At 42.6% G+C, this 15,580-nt stretch overlaps 1 protein-coding gene across 2 annotated transcripts in view; it reads left to right on the plus strand.

Moving 5' to 3' along the window:
* The window catches only part of ZNF131 (zinc finger protein 131), a 33,339-nt gene extending 18,681 nt beyond the window's left edge, over nucleotides 1–14,658 (plus strand). The window contains exons 5-8 of one of the 2 annotated variants that reach the window (XM_073621859.1): nucleotides 514–868; nucleotides 971–1,193; nucleotides 11,426–11,556; nucleotides 13,779–14,658. In XM_073621859.1, the coding sequence (XP_073477960.1) occupies nucleotides 514–868; nucleotides 971–1,193; nucleotides 11,426–11,556; nucleotides 13,779–14,426 (1,357 nt within the window). In that variant the 3' untranslated portion in view covers nucleotides 14,427–14,658. Of the gene's footprint in view, nucleotides 1–513; nucleotides 1,194–11,425; nucleotides 11,557–13,778 lie in introns of both variants that reach the window. The other variant, XM_073621851.1, reaches the window with a different exon arrangement.
* Nucleotides 14,659–15,580: the final 922 nt, after the last annotated feature.

Here is a 15,580-nt window from a genome sequence, read left to right on the forward strand (position 1 = left end):
CACCGGAGGAGGGGAGGAATCCGATGAGTGGAAGTTCCACTTTAGGGTAGAGCTCCGCTTTAACCACTTCAGCCCCGGAATGACCAGGCCACTTTTTGCGATACGGCACTGCGTCGATTTAACAGCCAACTGTGTGGTCATGTGGCGCTGTACCCAATCAAAATTGCTTCCCCCCCCCCCCCTCAATTAGAGCTTTCTTTTGGTGGTATTTGATCACCTCTGCGTTTTTTGTTTGTTTTTTCTTTATTTTTTGCTCTGTAAACAAAAAGGCCGACAATTTTGAAAATAAAACATGTTTTCTACTTTCTGCTATAATACATATCCAAAAAATATATAAAAATACAAATTCATCAGTTTAGGCTAATATGTATTCTGCTTCAGAACGCGCCAGAAAGCCGCATAAATCACAACAGAGTAGATGTGAACCTAGCCTAAAAAGATACCGATGCCTATGTGCTCACAGGTGCAGTCAATTATCTTGGTGTACCTTCAGTGATTTTACATGTTTTCTAGGAACAAGGAGACTGTTTTAATTGACGGGAAACCCGAGGAAGATGAAAGCCTTAAAAAATGGGATGTGGAGGATTCCTCTGGCGTTCTTTCAGAGACCATGCCATCTCCAGAGGGTGAACCAGTGGAGATTGAAGTTGAAATAGCCGAAGGAACAATTGAGTTAGATGAGAACATTGAGGCTTTGGAAGCAGTGACTTCGTCTGACCAATCTGTCAAATATATCCAGGCTACCAGCACATCGGATGACTCGGCTCTGGCACTCCTGGCAGACATTACAAGCAAGTACCGCCAGGGGGAGAGAAAAAGGCAGCTTCAGGAAGACATTGCCAATGAAAATGATGCTGCTGGCAAACAGGTAGAAGGCATTGAAATTATGGAAGTTCATCTGTCAAATGTCAACAACATGTTCCATTGTCAGAAATGTAATCGTTCATTTAAATTGTTTTACCATTTCAAGGAACACATGAAAACGCACACCGCGGACAATTTTAAGTGTGAAATATGCAATAAAAGTTACGTACGGGAGGTTGCCTGGAAGCAGCACCTAACCTGCTACCATCTGGAAGAAAGCGGGTCCGCCAAGAGGCCAAAGCCAGGCAAAAAAATCCACGTTTGCCAGTACTGTGATAAACAGTTTGATCATTTTGGCCATTTTAAGGAACATCTGCGGAAACATACAGGTAACAGCCAGCCTTGTCATGGTGTAGTTCAGTAGAAGGCATTATTCATCAACTGTAGGTTAAGCTGCATAGCACCGTGCTAACTGCTTACAGTGACTTTTGCTAAAATAAAATGGATACAGTAAAGGACTCCCTGCAAATGAGAAATGAAATATTCCGTTCATGCTGCTGACCTCTGCAGTAGTAAAAAGAAAACGCCAGCTGAAGTTCCTGCAGAATTTAATGCTTTTGGATGTGTTGGTAGCTTGGTCCCCCACGGAGTTCAGTAGACCAATCCACCCAATGTTGGTGTATACTGTACACTGTAGGGGCCAGTGGGGACCAGCAAATTGACACTCCGGATTCTATAGGATCTTCAGCTCTTTATTGTACAGTTTTATTTTTGCAACAGAGTTGCTTTAATGTGTTGGCAGATATTGGGGTTGCAAGGGTTTCCAGTGGGTGTCCTCATCTGTACTGGCCTGCTGGGTAAATACTTTTAATTTGGTAATTTTTGTTGGCTATTCATGATTTTGTCTTAATTTTTGCATAGGGAAAATGCCATTGTACAAACTTCCAGTAAAACTTTTTGGTTTGGATCTTTCTTACATTTATTACGTGGAAGTGGAAAGCAAAGTAGAATTTTTAAGCAAGTAAAGTATGCAGCAATTTTTTTTTTTTTTTTTTTTTTTTTTGTTTTCAGTTGCTATGCAAATGGGAACATGTAACAAACCTAAAGGTTATCCCATTATAAAGTGTTATACAATTTGGCTGCAAAACTGGAAATCTAGTTTAAAGTGGTATTTAAAGGTTCGGCTTTTTTAAAAACAAACCTGTCAAACTTACCTGCTTTGTGTAATGTTTTTGCACAGAGCAGCCCCGATCCTCTTCTTCTCTAGTCCCCCGCTGGTGTTCCTGGCTCCTACTCCTTGACCAGTGCCCCCAAAAGCAAGTCACTTGCTATGGGGGTACTGGTCTTGGGACAGCAGAGGTTCTTGTACACATTGTTGGATCGCGAGGGAGCTCAGGTGAGTATTAGGGAGACTGTGGGGGGAGCAGCACACAGAAGTTTTTCTACCTTCATACGTAGAATGCATGAGGGTGAAAAACCTTCAGCCTTTACAACCACTTTAAAGCTCAGATTTGGGAAAACTAAAAGTCCTCCCTTGCCTTGGGGCTACGCAAACACTCTGCAAGGGTTAACTGCTCGTATCTAGGGGATGGGAAAAGCACTTATTCATAACGTTGTAAAGCGCTGTGCAAACTGTTTGGTGCTATATAATTCCTGTATTATAATAATAATTGAGCATCTGCTTCACCAGCAGCCAGTGCTCTCTTCTCCCCTACACTCCAGCAGTGGGCTGTCTCCCTGCGTCAGAGCATAGAGGAGAGAAGAGGTTGAGAGGACTGGTCTAGAAGAGCGGAGGATTGGGTAAGTAAAACGGTTGTACTCCATTCCCCTAGACATAAACATGCAGTTAAAGTGGTTCTAAAGGCAGAAGGTTTTTTTTTTTTTATATTAATGTAGTCTATGCATCAAGATAAAAAGCCTTCTGTGTGCAGCAGTCCCCCTCAGCCCCCCCTCCTAATACTTACCTGAGGTCCATCTCTGTCCAGTGATGTCCACAAGTGTCTCAGCCATCTGCGATTCTCTTCCCTAATTGGCTGAGACACAGCAGCAGCGCCATTGGCTCCCGCTGTTAATCAGAGTCAGCTAGCCAATCAGGAGAGAGGGAGGTCCATGTCTGAATGGCCACAGGGAGCTGTGACTCAGCTCGGGTACCCCCATAGCAAACTGTTTGCTGTGGGGGCACTCGACAGGAGAGTGGGGCAAGGATCACAGAAGAGGGACCCCGGAAGAGGAGGATCCAGGCTGCTCTGTGCAAATCCACTACACCAGAGCAGGTAAGTATAACATGTTTGTATGGAAAAAAAACGAGACTTTACAATCACTTTAACCTTTGCAGTGCAGGCACAGCCCCATTTTCCCAGAGTTCAGTTTTAGAGAGAAGCAGTCACCAATTTGTACTAATCTGAACTTTTCACTTTTGGATTGTTATAATAGTTTAGTCCTAACTGCCGGGGATTATTTGTCCTCTATTCTCTCCCTCTGTTTGTTAAAATGTCTCCCCCCCCCCCCCCCCAGCATGGGGCTGGCAGGCTACCCTATCTTCCTCCTTGGTGCACTGGTAACAGAATGTCTTAAAATTGTCAAATGGCAAAGGTGCTGTCAAGAGTACATTAACCACTTCAATACCGGCACTTTCCTTCCCTCTCTGCCCAGGCCAATTTTCAGCTTTCAGCACTGTCACACTTTGAATGACCATTGCACGGTCATGCAACACTGTACCCATATTTTTTTTTTTTTTTTTTTCACTCAAATCGAGCTTTCTTTTGGTGGTATTTAATCACCACTTTTTTTTTCCTTTTCGTTTATTTACGGGGAAAAAAAATTGGGGGAAAAAAATGATTTTTCTTCATTATCGTTATAAAATTTTGCAAATAAATCTTTCTTCATATATTTAGGCCAAAATGTATTCTGCTACATTTCTTTTGTGAAAATAACCCCATTCAGTGTATGTTATTTAGTGTGTAGGAAAGCTTTTTTACAGTCCACAAACTATGGCATATATTTGAAAATTGGTTCTGAAGTATTGATGGCTCATCTCATTTCCTGAGACCTGAAAACACCAGAATAGTACAAATAATCCCCCAAATGACCCCTTTTTGGAAAGTAAACAGTCTGAGGTATTTAGTAAGAGGCATGGCAGGTTTTTGGAGTTGTAATTTTGTTATCACAATTTTTTGGAAAATAAAGAAAAAAGCTTTTTATTTTTTTTTTATTTATTTTTTACTATCACCAGTGCAGTACAGCATCAATCCTATAACTGGTATGGTGGTGACAAGGAATACTGACTGGTGACGGTATGTAAAAAAAAAAAAAGAATATTTTTTTTTCAGAATATTTATATATAATTTACATACTGTGACCAGAGCAATACTGTTGCCATAGTAACACTGTACCACTTTGGGGAGTTGATCAGTGTGTGTGTGTGTGTGTGTGTGTGTGTGTATATAATCTATCTCTCTATATCTCTTATAGCCGTGAATTTCACTGCTATAAGCAAACATTTTTACTGAATGTGTGTATTGTTGTGATTTACTGTGATTGGCCATAGCTAATCACCTGATACAAATCGGTTATGATTGGTCTGTACTATGTGATCACTGTGACTAATCACAGCTTGCAACACAATTGTATACAATGAATGGCATGAAAGGAAGCCATTCATGATTTACAACTGTCATGTGATCTGCTGTGTTTGGTCATAGTGATCACGTGTTACTGGCAGCGGGCGGGTGACAGATCGTGTCGGAGTGCAGCCCGTTCTCGGAGGACATCATATAACGTCCTCCCAGAACAATAGGTTTCCCGCCCAAACCTCATTTTACAATGACCGACAGGAAGCAGTTAAAGCGGTTGTTAACCTCAGACATGGAATATTAAAAAACATCTTTCTCTATAGTATATACTTGTCCCAATCCAGAGCACAAAGTGTCATTTCTGTCTGCTGCTTCGTTCCTTGGCTATAAGTGTGAGTCACTTCTTCTGACAAGTTTTCCTGACACCAAAACAAAAACGGTGACCGGAGAGGGACCTCCAGCTGATAGCCTCAGCTCTGTTCCTGTGAGCTGTGTGAAGGGTGGAGGTGGAGCTCCAATCAGCTCTCCTCACTGAGCTCTGCAGAGTGTAACTTCAGCTCTCCGCCCCCTTTTTTTCTGAAGTCTCAGACAAGCTTTATAAATTCAGCGCTTTGAACAGATGTAGAAAAGAGAAGACGCCCTTTATTGGCTACCCTCTCTGCTGATTTAGAGAAATGGAAATACCTGGTAGTCTCCTGGTTTGGCAGATGTAATGTCTTGAAAATGAACGTCATGCCACGTCTGTTATACCTTTTAGAAGCTTTGCAGATCACACTGCCACAAGGGTTTTTTCGGAAAATCTGAATGGCCTCTAGCCGATATGTTTGGCAAGGTAAACCTTCCCGCCTCAAGCAAGCACTCTTACAAAGCTCCAAGCTCAGAGGTGGTGTTGGCCTCCCTGACCCTGCCTTATACTGTTCAGCGGTACATATGGCCAGAGTGGTTGATTGGTGTAGACACGCCTCTCACAAACTTTGGGTGTCTTTGGAACAGGAATCGGTAGCTGCCTCCCTAGCCGGCCTTTCATAAACAGGAGTCCAACACTCGACTGGCACCTCCCCACTCCCTGATTGAAGCCACCCTGATAGAGCTCTCTAGATACTACAGATTGGCAGCGACTTCTAGCTTCCCCTCACCACTGACTCCTATCGCCAGCAACCCGGACTTCGTTCCGGGTCTGACAAATCAAGCCTTTAAACTCCAACATGATCTAATCGAAGCGTCTTCTTTCCTTGATCCATCTGCATGGGTCCGTCCATCGGGATGGTTTGGCTTCTTTAACTGTTCAGCACTGGTCCAATGGAAATTGTTGCAGTTGACCTACTTCCTCCGCTCCCTTCCCGATTATTCCAGGTTTCAAAGAAAACCCACCTCATTTGAAGACCTTTGTTTGGGAGGGGGGCCAATTTGGAAATCTCTGTCTGTTTCTTATATGCAGCCACGTCTCGGCATGACCCACCATATTTGTTCAAATGGGAACGAGACCTAAATACTTCGTTCTTGGATAATCAGAAGAGCCGAATATTTTTTGCTCACAAATCTTCCCTTTTGTAGCAAATATCAAGAGACCTCTTACAAAATCTTAACGCGTTGGTATCGAACCCCTTCTGTGTTAGCGGCCTTCTTCCCTGGACACGGCCCATTATGTGGGCGTTGTGACATCCAGACTGGCACATTATTTCACATTTTCTGGGACTGTCCAAAGATTCGCCCCTTCTGGAATTAGGTACTACAAATCGTACACAAACTCGGGGATCACTCTTTTCGACAACCGTGCTGCTTAATTTTACCCCTGTCGAGTAAGATACCGTAACTCCCTTTAGAAGCATCTGCTGAATGCCGCTAGGGCATGTATTCCCAGTATGTGGAAACAACAAGCACCACCCCTATATCACAGTGGTTTGCCAGGGTGAACAATGTCCAGCAGATAAAACACCTCACTGCAGTCCCCAGGGACAAGACGGAGGAACACAATTACTCAGATGAATACTTAACATATCCTTAACTAACTGAGGGTATTCAGCCCCGAGAGCTCAGTTCACTGTCAACCCCACAGAGCTCCTCTTCCTCTCTCGTACTACCCCCCCCCCCCCCTTTCTTTTTTTTTTTTTTCTTCTTTCTTCTCTCCAAACCCACCCCCCCCCCCCCCCCGGCCCTCTCTCCATTGTCCTTATGTCTCTTCTCATCTTTTCCTCCTCTCTTTTTAGGCACCTAGTGTGTCCAATTTTCTTTAAAAAAAAAAAAAATTAAAATACACCCGACAATGCCTTTCGGTATCCACCGATATGGTACAATGTGGCGTGTGGGTTTTTTTTTTTTTTTTTTTGAGCTTACCCCCTTTTATGAAGGGTGTCTTCGCTTGCTTTTTCATTGCCAATACTGCGTGACTGTAAGTGATCTGATCCTCTCAGCATGTACATTCGAGTTATGATCCTACAGTTACTTTGTTACTTATGGTTGTACGAATTGACATGAGGTATATGGACTGGTTAATAATAACCTATTTTATTTTCATTTCTGTCATATCACTGCTAATATTCCTTATCAGAACTGTGCTGACATGTCATAATGTGTTATTTTGCATACCTTTTAAATAAAGAATTAAAAAAAAAAAAAAAAGAGAAGACTACAGATACAGACAGGTACAACTTGTATAGAAGGATTTGTTTCATCTCTGTATCACCCAAGGCCAGTCCCTTCACTGGCCCAGTTCACAACCCTCCTCTAGCAACCCAAATGAGAATTTTTGTCTTTAGCACTGGCTTCGGGCAGGAGAGAGGACAGCTCTTATGGGGTCCTACAGCTCCAAACTGAGCCACGTACACTGCTCTAGGAATAAAAAAAAATGCAACTTATCAGTAACTGCCCGAATGGTACCCCTTTCATAGTGTCTTCACCTTTCATATGTGTGACATTTAAAAATTATCATTACAATACCTTATTTTTATAAACACACAAATCCTCATTCTGACGGCAGTAGAGACAGATCTGCTGTTTAAAGTAATTGCGAACAGCGATATGTCTCCTCCCCCAGTCAGTCTCATCCCCACCCACAGTTAGAAATACTAACGAGGGAACACATTTAACCCCTTGATCGCCCCCTAGTGTTAACCTCTCCCCTGCCAATGACATTTACACAGTAATCATTTGGTAGTGCCTTAAAAGTCCAACCCTTAGGGGTTTCCTCCTTTTTACACAGTAATCCGTGCATTTTTATAGCACTGATCGCTATATCAATGGTCCCAAAAAAAGTGTCCGATCCGTCCGCCGCAATGTCACAGTCCGGCTAAAAATCCCAAATCACCGCCATTGCTGGTTAAAAAAAAATAATAATAAAAATGCCATAAATCTATCCCCTATTTTGTAGATGCAAATAACGTTTGCGCAAACCAATCAATATACGCTTATTGTATTTTTTTTTTTTTTACCAAAAATATGTAGAAGAATATATATTGGCCTAAACTGATGAAGAAATCTTTGTTTTTTAAAATGGTGTTTTTTATTGTTTTTTTTTTTTTTGGCTATTTATTATAGTAAAAATATTTTATTAATTTTAATTTTTTTTATAGCGCAAAAAATAACTGCAGAGATGAGCAAATACCACCAAAAGAAAGCTCTTTTTGTGGGGGAAAAAAGGACATCAAATTTTGTTTGGGTACAGCCTCGCATGACCGCACAATTGTCAGTTAAAGCGACACAGTGCTGTATCGCAAAAAATGGCCTGGTCATTAATGGGGTAAAACCTACCTGGCTGAAGTGGTTAAAGGATATGTAAAGGTTTAAAAAAACAAAAAAAGTCATACTTTCCTCCTCCGTGTGGTTTTTGCACAGAGTGACCCTGATCCTCCTCTTCTGGGGTCCCTCAGCGGTGCTCCTGGCTCCTCCTCTTTTCGAGTGCCCTGATAGAGAGCCGCTCTCCCTTGGGGCACTCGTGCGGGCGTGCTCCTGTGTCCTGCTGCGTCCATTGGCACAGACAGCAGAGCTCTGCCCCACCCCCGGCTCCCACATTATCAGATTTGTTTGATGGCAGTGGGAGCCAATGGCTTCGCTGCTAACAAGCTATTCAGTCAGGATCAGAGACACCGGCTGGAGCTTTACTGATACAGGGGGCGACAGCTGTGTGCTGGACTGTGTGTGTGTGTGTGTATGTGTATATTATATATATGTGTGTGTGTGTGTGTGTGTGTGTGTGTGTGTGTGTGTATATATATATATATATATATATATATATAATCGCGCGGTGGCCGGGTGCCGCCCATTGCATGGTATCATTCTGGCTCAAGGTCCTGTCCTCCCCTCCCTCCTCCTCTCCTTGCAGAGTGGCGATCTCCCTGTGTCAGGAAGCCGAATTGTCCTGCAGTAATAACAATGTTCAGCCTCCTGTGATTGACAGCACACTGATACAGTGCTAGGACATTGAATCAGCTTGACATGTTAACAGGAGGTGGGACATTTTTACTGCGGCCAGGGCAATTCAAATGACACATGGAGATCTCTGATCTGAGCACAGGCAAGCTGCATCCACTGGCACTGGTGAGAGGCTGCATGATGGGCACAGGCAAGCTGCATACACTGGTGAGAGGCTGCATGATGGGCACAGGCAAGCTGCATACACTGGCACTGGTGAGAGGCTGCATGATGGGCACAGGCAAGCTGCATGCACTGGTGAGAGGCTGCATGATGGGCACAGGCAAGCTGCATACACTGGCACTGGTGAGAGGCTGCATCCACAGGCACTGGTGAGGCTGCATTTGATGGACACTGGTAAGGCTGCATTGATCTCTTGTATTATGTCTGCAGTCTCTGACCATCTCCTGTACCATATCTGCTAGAGGTGCACCGAATGAAAATTTTGCTAATACTATTAGCAGTGTATTTAAGTTTTTAAGTAAGAGATTGCAGACATGATACAAGAGATGGTCAGAGACTGCAGACTGCATTTTTCTTGAACTTCCTTAAAGGTGCCAATAATGGTGAACAATAAATTAATATTAATTTAAATTGGTGATATTATGTATAAAAATGTATGCTATAATACAATTTATATATAAAATATATATATATATATATTATAGAAACTGTCATTTTCGGGATTGGTTTCGGCACCAAAAAACCCATTCAGTGCACCCCTAATCTCTCTCTCGATCTCTCTCTCTCTCGATCTGGCTCTTCGAGGTAGGGTACGCGCCACCAGCGGCGGGTACCGTAGACTCGGTGTTCGCCGGCACCCGCCGATTGTATAGTACACAGACAGAATAGCGATCTGTCTATGTAAACAAGGCAGATTGCCGTTCTGTCAATAGGGAAGGCATGGATCTTGTGTTCCTGCAAAGCAGGGACACAGATCTATGCCTTCTCTTGGTAAAAGCACCTCCCCACAGTACACAGGCACTGGTTAAGCACACGGTGAACCCTTTGATCGCTCCTGATGTTAACCCCTTCCCAGCCAGTCTTAGTACAGTGACAGTACATATTTTTAGCACTGATCACTGTTGGTGTCACTGATCCCCAAAAAGTGTCAAAAGTGTTATGCCCCGTACACACGATCAGACATTCCGACAACAAAATCCATGGATTTTTTCCGACGGATGTTGGCTCAAACTTGTCTTGCATACACACGGTCACACAAAGTTGTCGGAAAATCCAATCGTTCTGAACGCGGTGACGTAAAACACGTACGTCGAGACTATAAACGGGGCAGTAGCCAATAGCTTTCGTCTCTTAATTTATTCTGCGCATGCGTGGCACTTTGTCCATCGGATTTGTGTACACACGATCGGAATTTCCAACAAGAGATTTTGTTGTCGGAAAATTTTATAGCAAGCTCTCAAACTTTGTGTGTCGGAAATTCCGCTGGAAAATGTGTGACGGAATCCACACATGGTCGGAATTTCCGACAACAAGGTCCTATCACATTTTCAGTCTGAAAATCCGACCGTGTGTACGGGGCATTAGTGTCCAAATTGTCTGCCGCAATATTGCAGTCCCACTTTTGGTCCCTGAGTGCCGCCGTTACTAGTAAAAATAGATAAAAACATCCCATAGCTTGTAGATGCTATAACTTTTGTGTAAACCAATCATACGCTTATTGGGATTTTTACCAAAAATATTTAGCAGAATACATATTGGCCTAAATTAATCAAGACATTTGGGCGGGGGGGGGGTTCATTTTTTTTTTTTTTTTTTTTTTTTAATTGGATTTGTTTAGTAGCAGAAACTACTGCTACTATCACTAAAAGAAAGCTATTTGTGGGGTTAAAAAAAGACATATGTTTTATTTGGGTAGAGCATCGCATGGCCGTGCAATTACCAGTTAAAGTAACAGTGCCGTGCTGTAAAAAAATGGCCTGGTCAGGAAGGAGTAAATCTTCCGGAGGTCAAGTGGATAATTTGGAGATTCAGGTTATTTCAGATGCTTGTTGACTAGTTTTGTCTCAATCCATATATTGGCAAAGGAGCATCACCGATGCTTCTCTTCCTGAAAATTCGACACGCTGACGCCCTGACCTCAATACTTTAATCACTGAACCAGGATAAGCATGCAGCAAGTGACATTGTCTTTAATACATTCTGAATCGCTAATCCAAGAATACAGACCTGAGGCTAAATTTACGTGCTACATGCTTTCCAGCAAGGGTCTCAAACCAGCGGCCCTCCAGCTGTTGGGGAAACTACAAGTCCCATCATGCCCCTGCCTGTGGGAGTCATGCTTGTAATGTCTCCTGGGCTGTCAGCCTTGCAATGCCTCATGGGACTTGTAGTTTTGCAACAGCTGGAGGGCCACCAGTTTGAGACCCCTGCTTTACAGGGTCAATGACTTGAAGTCCGAGGGGGTGAGCATTCTAACCAGGCAACTAGAATATTTAGGAGGATGTCAGCATTGGCAATATTATGTGTTCAATTTTCTTCTTGGATTAAAATTTTTATTTTGACATGAAATTAGGTGGCAATGATTACCACAAATGATTGATGAAGCTTCGGGCATTGAATTCTTACTTTCCAGTTCCTATGATCGCATTGTTTCATGTATGCATTTCTTTTCTGACCAGGAGAAAAACCATTTGAATGTCCAAACTGTCATGAGCACTTTGCCAGGAACAGTACTCTTAAATGTCACTTATCGGCTTGTCAGTACGGAGTTGGTGCTAAGAAGGGAAGGAAGAAGCTCTATGAATGTCAGGTGAGTTTTCACTGTAATAGAAACTAAAAAAGGGTTCAAGTTTTCCAGTGTTCCTTTTAAAGAGGGCCTGTCTCCTTTTAGAAAATTTTCTATTGGGGCTTGTCTCTTATGCAGCAATGAATAAGTGATGATGAGATTCAAGGGAAGAAGTAGAGAGGTAGAGCAGAGCATGCCCTTTAAAAAAAAAAGCACCAAAAGCGCTCCATTAACGCATAGGCATTTTACTGGTAGTTTTGAAGCGAACTCGTGCTAAAGTGCCCTTATGCCGCGTACACATGAGCGGACCTTCCGTCAGAGTAGATTCTGACGGTCTTTCCGACGGAATTCCGCTGAAAGGGACTTGCCTACACTTGATCACACCAAAGTCCGATCGTTTCGAATGTGATGATATACGACGGGACTAGAAAAAGGAAGTTCAATAGCCAATAGCTGCCCTTGCGTCATTTTTGGTCCGTCGGACTAGCATGCAGACGAACAGTTTTCTTGATAGGGATTGAGTCTGTCGGAAAGATTTGAAACATGTTCTATTTTTAGGTCTGTCTGAATTTTCAGAAAAAAAGGTCCGATGAACCTCACAAATGACCGGAATGTCCAACGGAATGATTCCATCTGACCTTTTCTGCCGGAAAGTCCGGTTGTGTGTACGCTGCATTAGAGTGTGTGTGTGTGTGTGTGTGTGTGTTTATATTTTTATGCTTTTATTTGAAGAATCAGCACAACTTTTCAAAATACATATCGCAACATAGGATACAAAAGGCGAGACACTGCATGACACCTATTTTAAGCATGAATATGACGAGTGCAAACACAAGTTAGGTGGCCATACGGATTCTCCCTTTTTATTGGGCATGGGGGGATGGTAAATATCAAACCCCAAGTCGATAGGAGAAGAGGACGAAAGTAGGGGGGGGGGGTTAAATAGGTGGAAGGGGGTACTGAAAGGGAGGTTAGCTAGTCCCTCCCATTCCCCCTGCTCTATCTGCCTATTGCTGTTGAGAAGGAAGAGGTGTTTGGTCTTTTATAGAAAAAGTATGAAGTCCAGATTTTCCAATACTTCTCTTCCTTTGTTCCTTTTAGTGTCATAGTTAGATTCTCCATTTGCTGAATTTCGAGTGACACTGCGAATTGTCAGATGGGTTAGGGCTTATCCACGGTGCAGGAATGCAAGCTTTTGCTGCATTGAGGAGATGCTTGAGTAGTGAAAGTTGGTATAGCTTTTTAGAAAGTGGGTGTCTTGTTTTTCACTGTCACTTTCACTTGTGTGGAGGTGGACATCTTGGTAGAGGCAAGGCTTTGCTTCCTCATGTCAAAGCATCCAGCAAGGAAAACAGTGGTCAGAACAGCCAAATCTCACTCCAAATCTCCTGAGCCTAGTAGTCAGATGCAGCATTGCACTCTTTGAAGCTTTAGGCAAAGCTGTACCTAGACACTCTCCCACACCAGGCAGTGCACTGTTCTTTTCCAGAAGGAATTTAAAGAGGAGCTTCACCCATTTATACTTATTCCTCGGATCACAATGCCCATCCGCAGTACAGTGCTAATTGGATCTTCGCAATTTGTTAAATTATTTATAAAGACCTTTTCTAATGTAATTTGGCGGGCTAATAGTGTAATCTCATAGTAATTCGCCGCCGTTGCTATATCAAAATGTGCACTGGGCACTGTCACTTGGTTGTGTATATATTTGCCAGCACACCTTGGATTTTTAAGTTGTCCAAACAGCTTTTTAGAAGTAGGATCACATCACAAACAGGAGAGCGCAATGTTTCAGAGTCACGCAGGACCCCTTCGTCGGGCATGTGATGCGCGGGGGGGGAGATCGGGCGGTGCATGCTGGGTAAACCAGCTGCACTACATCCAGAGACTCACTGGTGCCAGCTTCAGATGGCTGCCGCCAGCATGTTATTAGGGGCAACTAACCCGGACATATGGCACATAAGCAATTTACTTACAATATCCAAATAACATTTTAAAAAGTGTTTGGTTTTTTTTTTTAAGGATCACAGAGATGTTTTTATTGCATTTTGGAGTAGGAGACTGTAGCTCCTCTTTAAGGAAGAAAAATGTTAATCTTTCAGGGTTTTGCTTGGGCACAATCGTTATCTCTAAGCACGATAATATAACAAATCTTCCCCTTTTTATGTACAAGTTATGTGGTCATTTTCACTCTGCAAAGCGCATTCAGTGAATTTCTTAATTAACAGAAATGTGCTTGTTTTCAGGTTTGCAACAGCGTCTTCAATTGCTGGGACCAGTTCAAAGACCACCTGGTTCTTCACACAGGAGACAAGCCCAATCACTGTACACTGTGTGATTTGTGGTTTATGCAAGGCAGTGAGCTGAGGAAACACCTTCGTGAAATACATAACATCTCAGAAAGAATAGTGACAGAAGTCATGCTTCCTTCTGACTCGGCAGAAATGGACACTGTGCCTTCAATGACCTTTGTGGAGCAGGTGGAACAAGTCCATGTGGTGCCAGTAGATCAAGTTATCCAAGTGCAAGTGGATCCTCCTCAGCTGACGGTAGGTCAGTTGCACCAAGATCTTCTGGAAGTAAATCAAGTAAAAGGCGCCCACATACTAGACCTACAGACACAGGTACATATGGGTCACATAGAGGTGGAACATCTTCAGATAGACCCTGGTACAGAGGTTCATGTTGAGGAAGTACATGTAAACCAGATACACATGGAGGAAGTTGAGGCTGAACTTTTGGATGAAACCAATATTCATCACATTGAACATACTATTGAAGAACATGCCTGCCACACAGAGGAAGCAGAACTTCACCAAATTGTCCACACAGGAGCTGAAAACTTACAAATCAGGCAGATGGAGATAACACATTTGGAAGCTGCTGCTGAGTAGAACATTGCACTGAGAAAACGGAGGGACAGACATGTGTTGATTAGGGTTGGCTTTGTTTCTTGATAACTTGTATTTTGAGTTAGAGAAGTGATATATTTGGCAGACAGCCATTGGATATTCCCTAATTTTTTATAAGCTGTGGACTTTCTGTGGAAAGTATGTGAGCACCAAGAATTAAATTGCCTTGAGAGGAAATTCTTTGGATTGAATAAACCAACCAGATTCTACCTGTCACTTTTACCATCCATGCCCCCTGACAGCATCCGCTCCCAATTCAAACCTACTTCTTAGGAAAGGATATTGTGTTCCAACATCTGTGCCATAACCCAGTTTATTACCTTTTTTGTCCTCTCCCAAGGTGCAGATTGAGGTAATATCTGTCCATTTTGGGACAGTTTTGTCCATAGTTAAGACCAGAATATCTAAGAGCTTCCACGCCTATACAGATACTTTATTTATGGCAGGAGCAAAGTTCTCACCCAGCATTTTCTGTGTTAAATCTTTGTTGAAGTGCACATGTGCTCAGTCTATGAACAATAAAGTATTTTATATATACCCGGTCTCTCTGCAGAGGCCTAATATACTCCCCTGTTGATTCAGACCTGTAGCTGCGCAATCAGAAAAGCTTATGCTCTCTGCTGATTGGAAAGTTCTTCGCTCTGACTCAGTAAGGATGTGTCCAACCTCTGCAGACAGACAACAGCTTTACAAGAAGAGTAAAGTTGGCTACACATTTTACATTTTTTTTTTTTTTTTTTTTTTCAATTTACCAAAACCATACAATATGAGGTCAAACTTAAACATTTTCAAATTGTATGCAATCAGGCAGGCCTTTGCACTATATTTAACAAGAATAATAGTGAAGTGCTACCTCACCCAACTGCTCCTTGTTGAGTTCAACTCGGTGAACAAATCTTTGTGTACAAAAAAAAAAAAAAAAAAATATGTAGTAACCCATAAAAATCACAATTGCTAAAAAAAAGTCCATATGTATATAACAGTTGATATAGATGATAAACTCAAAGCAGTCATTCAACAATTCCCACAATAAAATTGCTTTCTTCTTAGTGCAAGTGTCTATGTATCCAATAGTGACAGTCCAAATATTAGTGACTATGCACACCACAGTGTCCTCCACCGGTCTCTATGCGATC

The sequence above is a fragment of the Aquarana catesbeiana genome, linkage group LG01 (assembly GCF_042186555.1).
Source record: "Aquarana catesbeiana isolate 2022-GZ linkage group LG01, ASM4218655v1, whole genome shotgun sequence".
Taxonomy (NCBI): domain Eukaryota; kingdom Metazoa; phylum Chordata; class Amphibia; order Anura; family Ranidae; genus Aquarana; species Aquarana catesbeiana.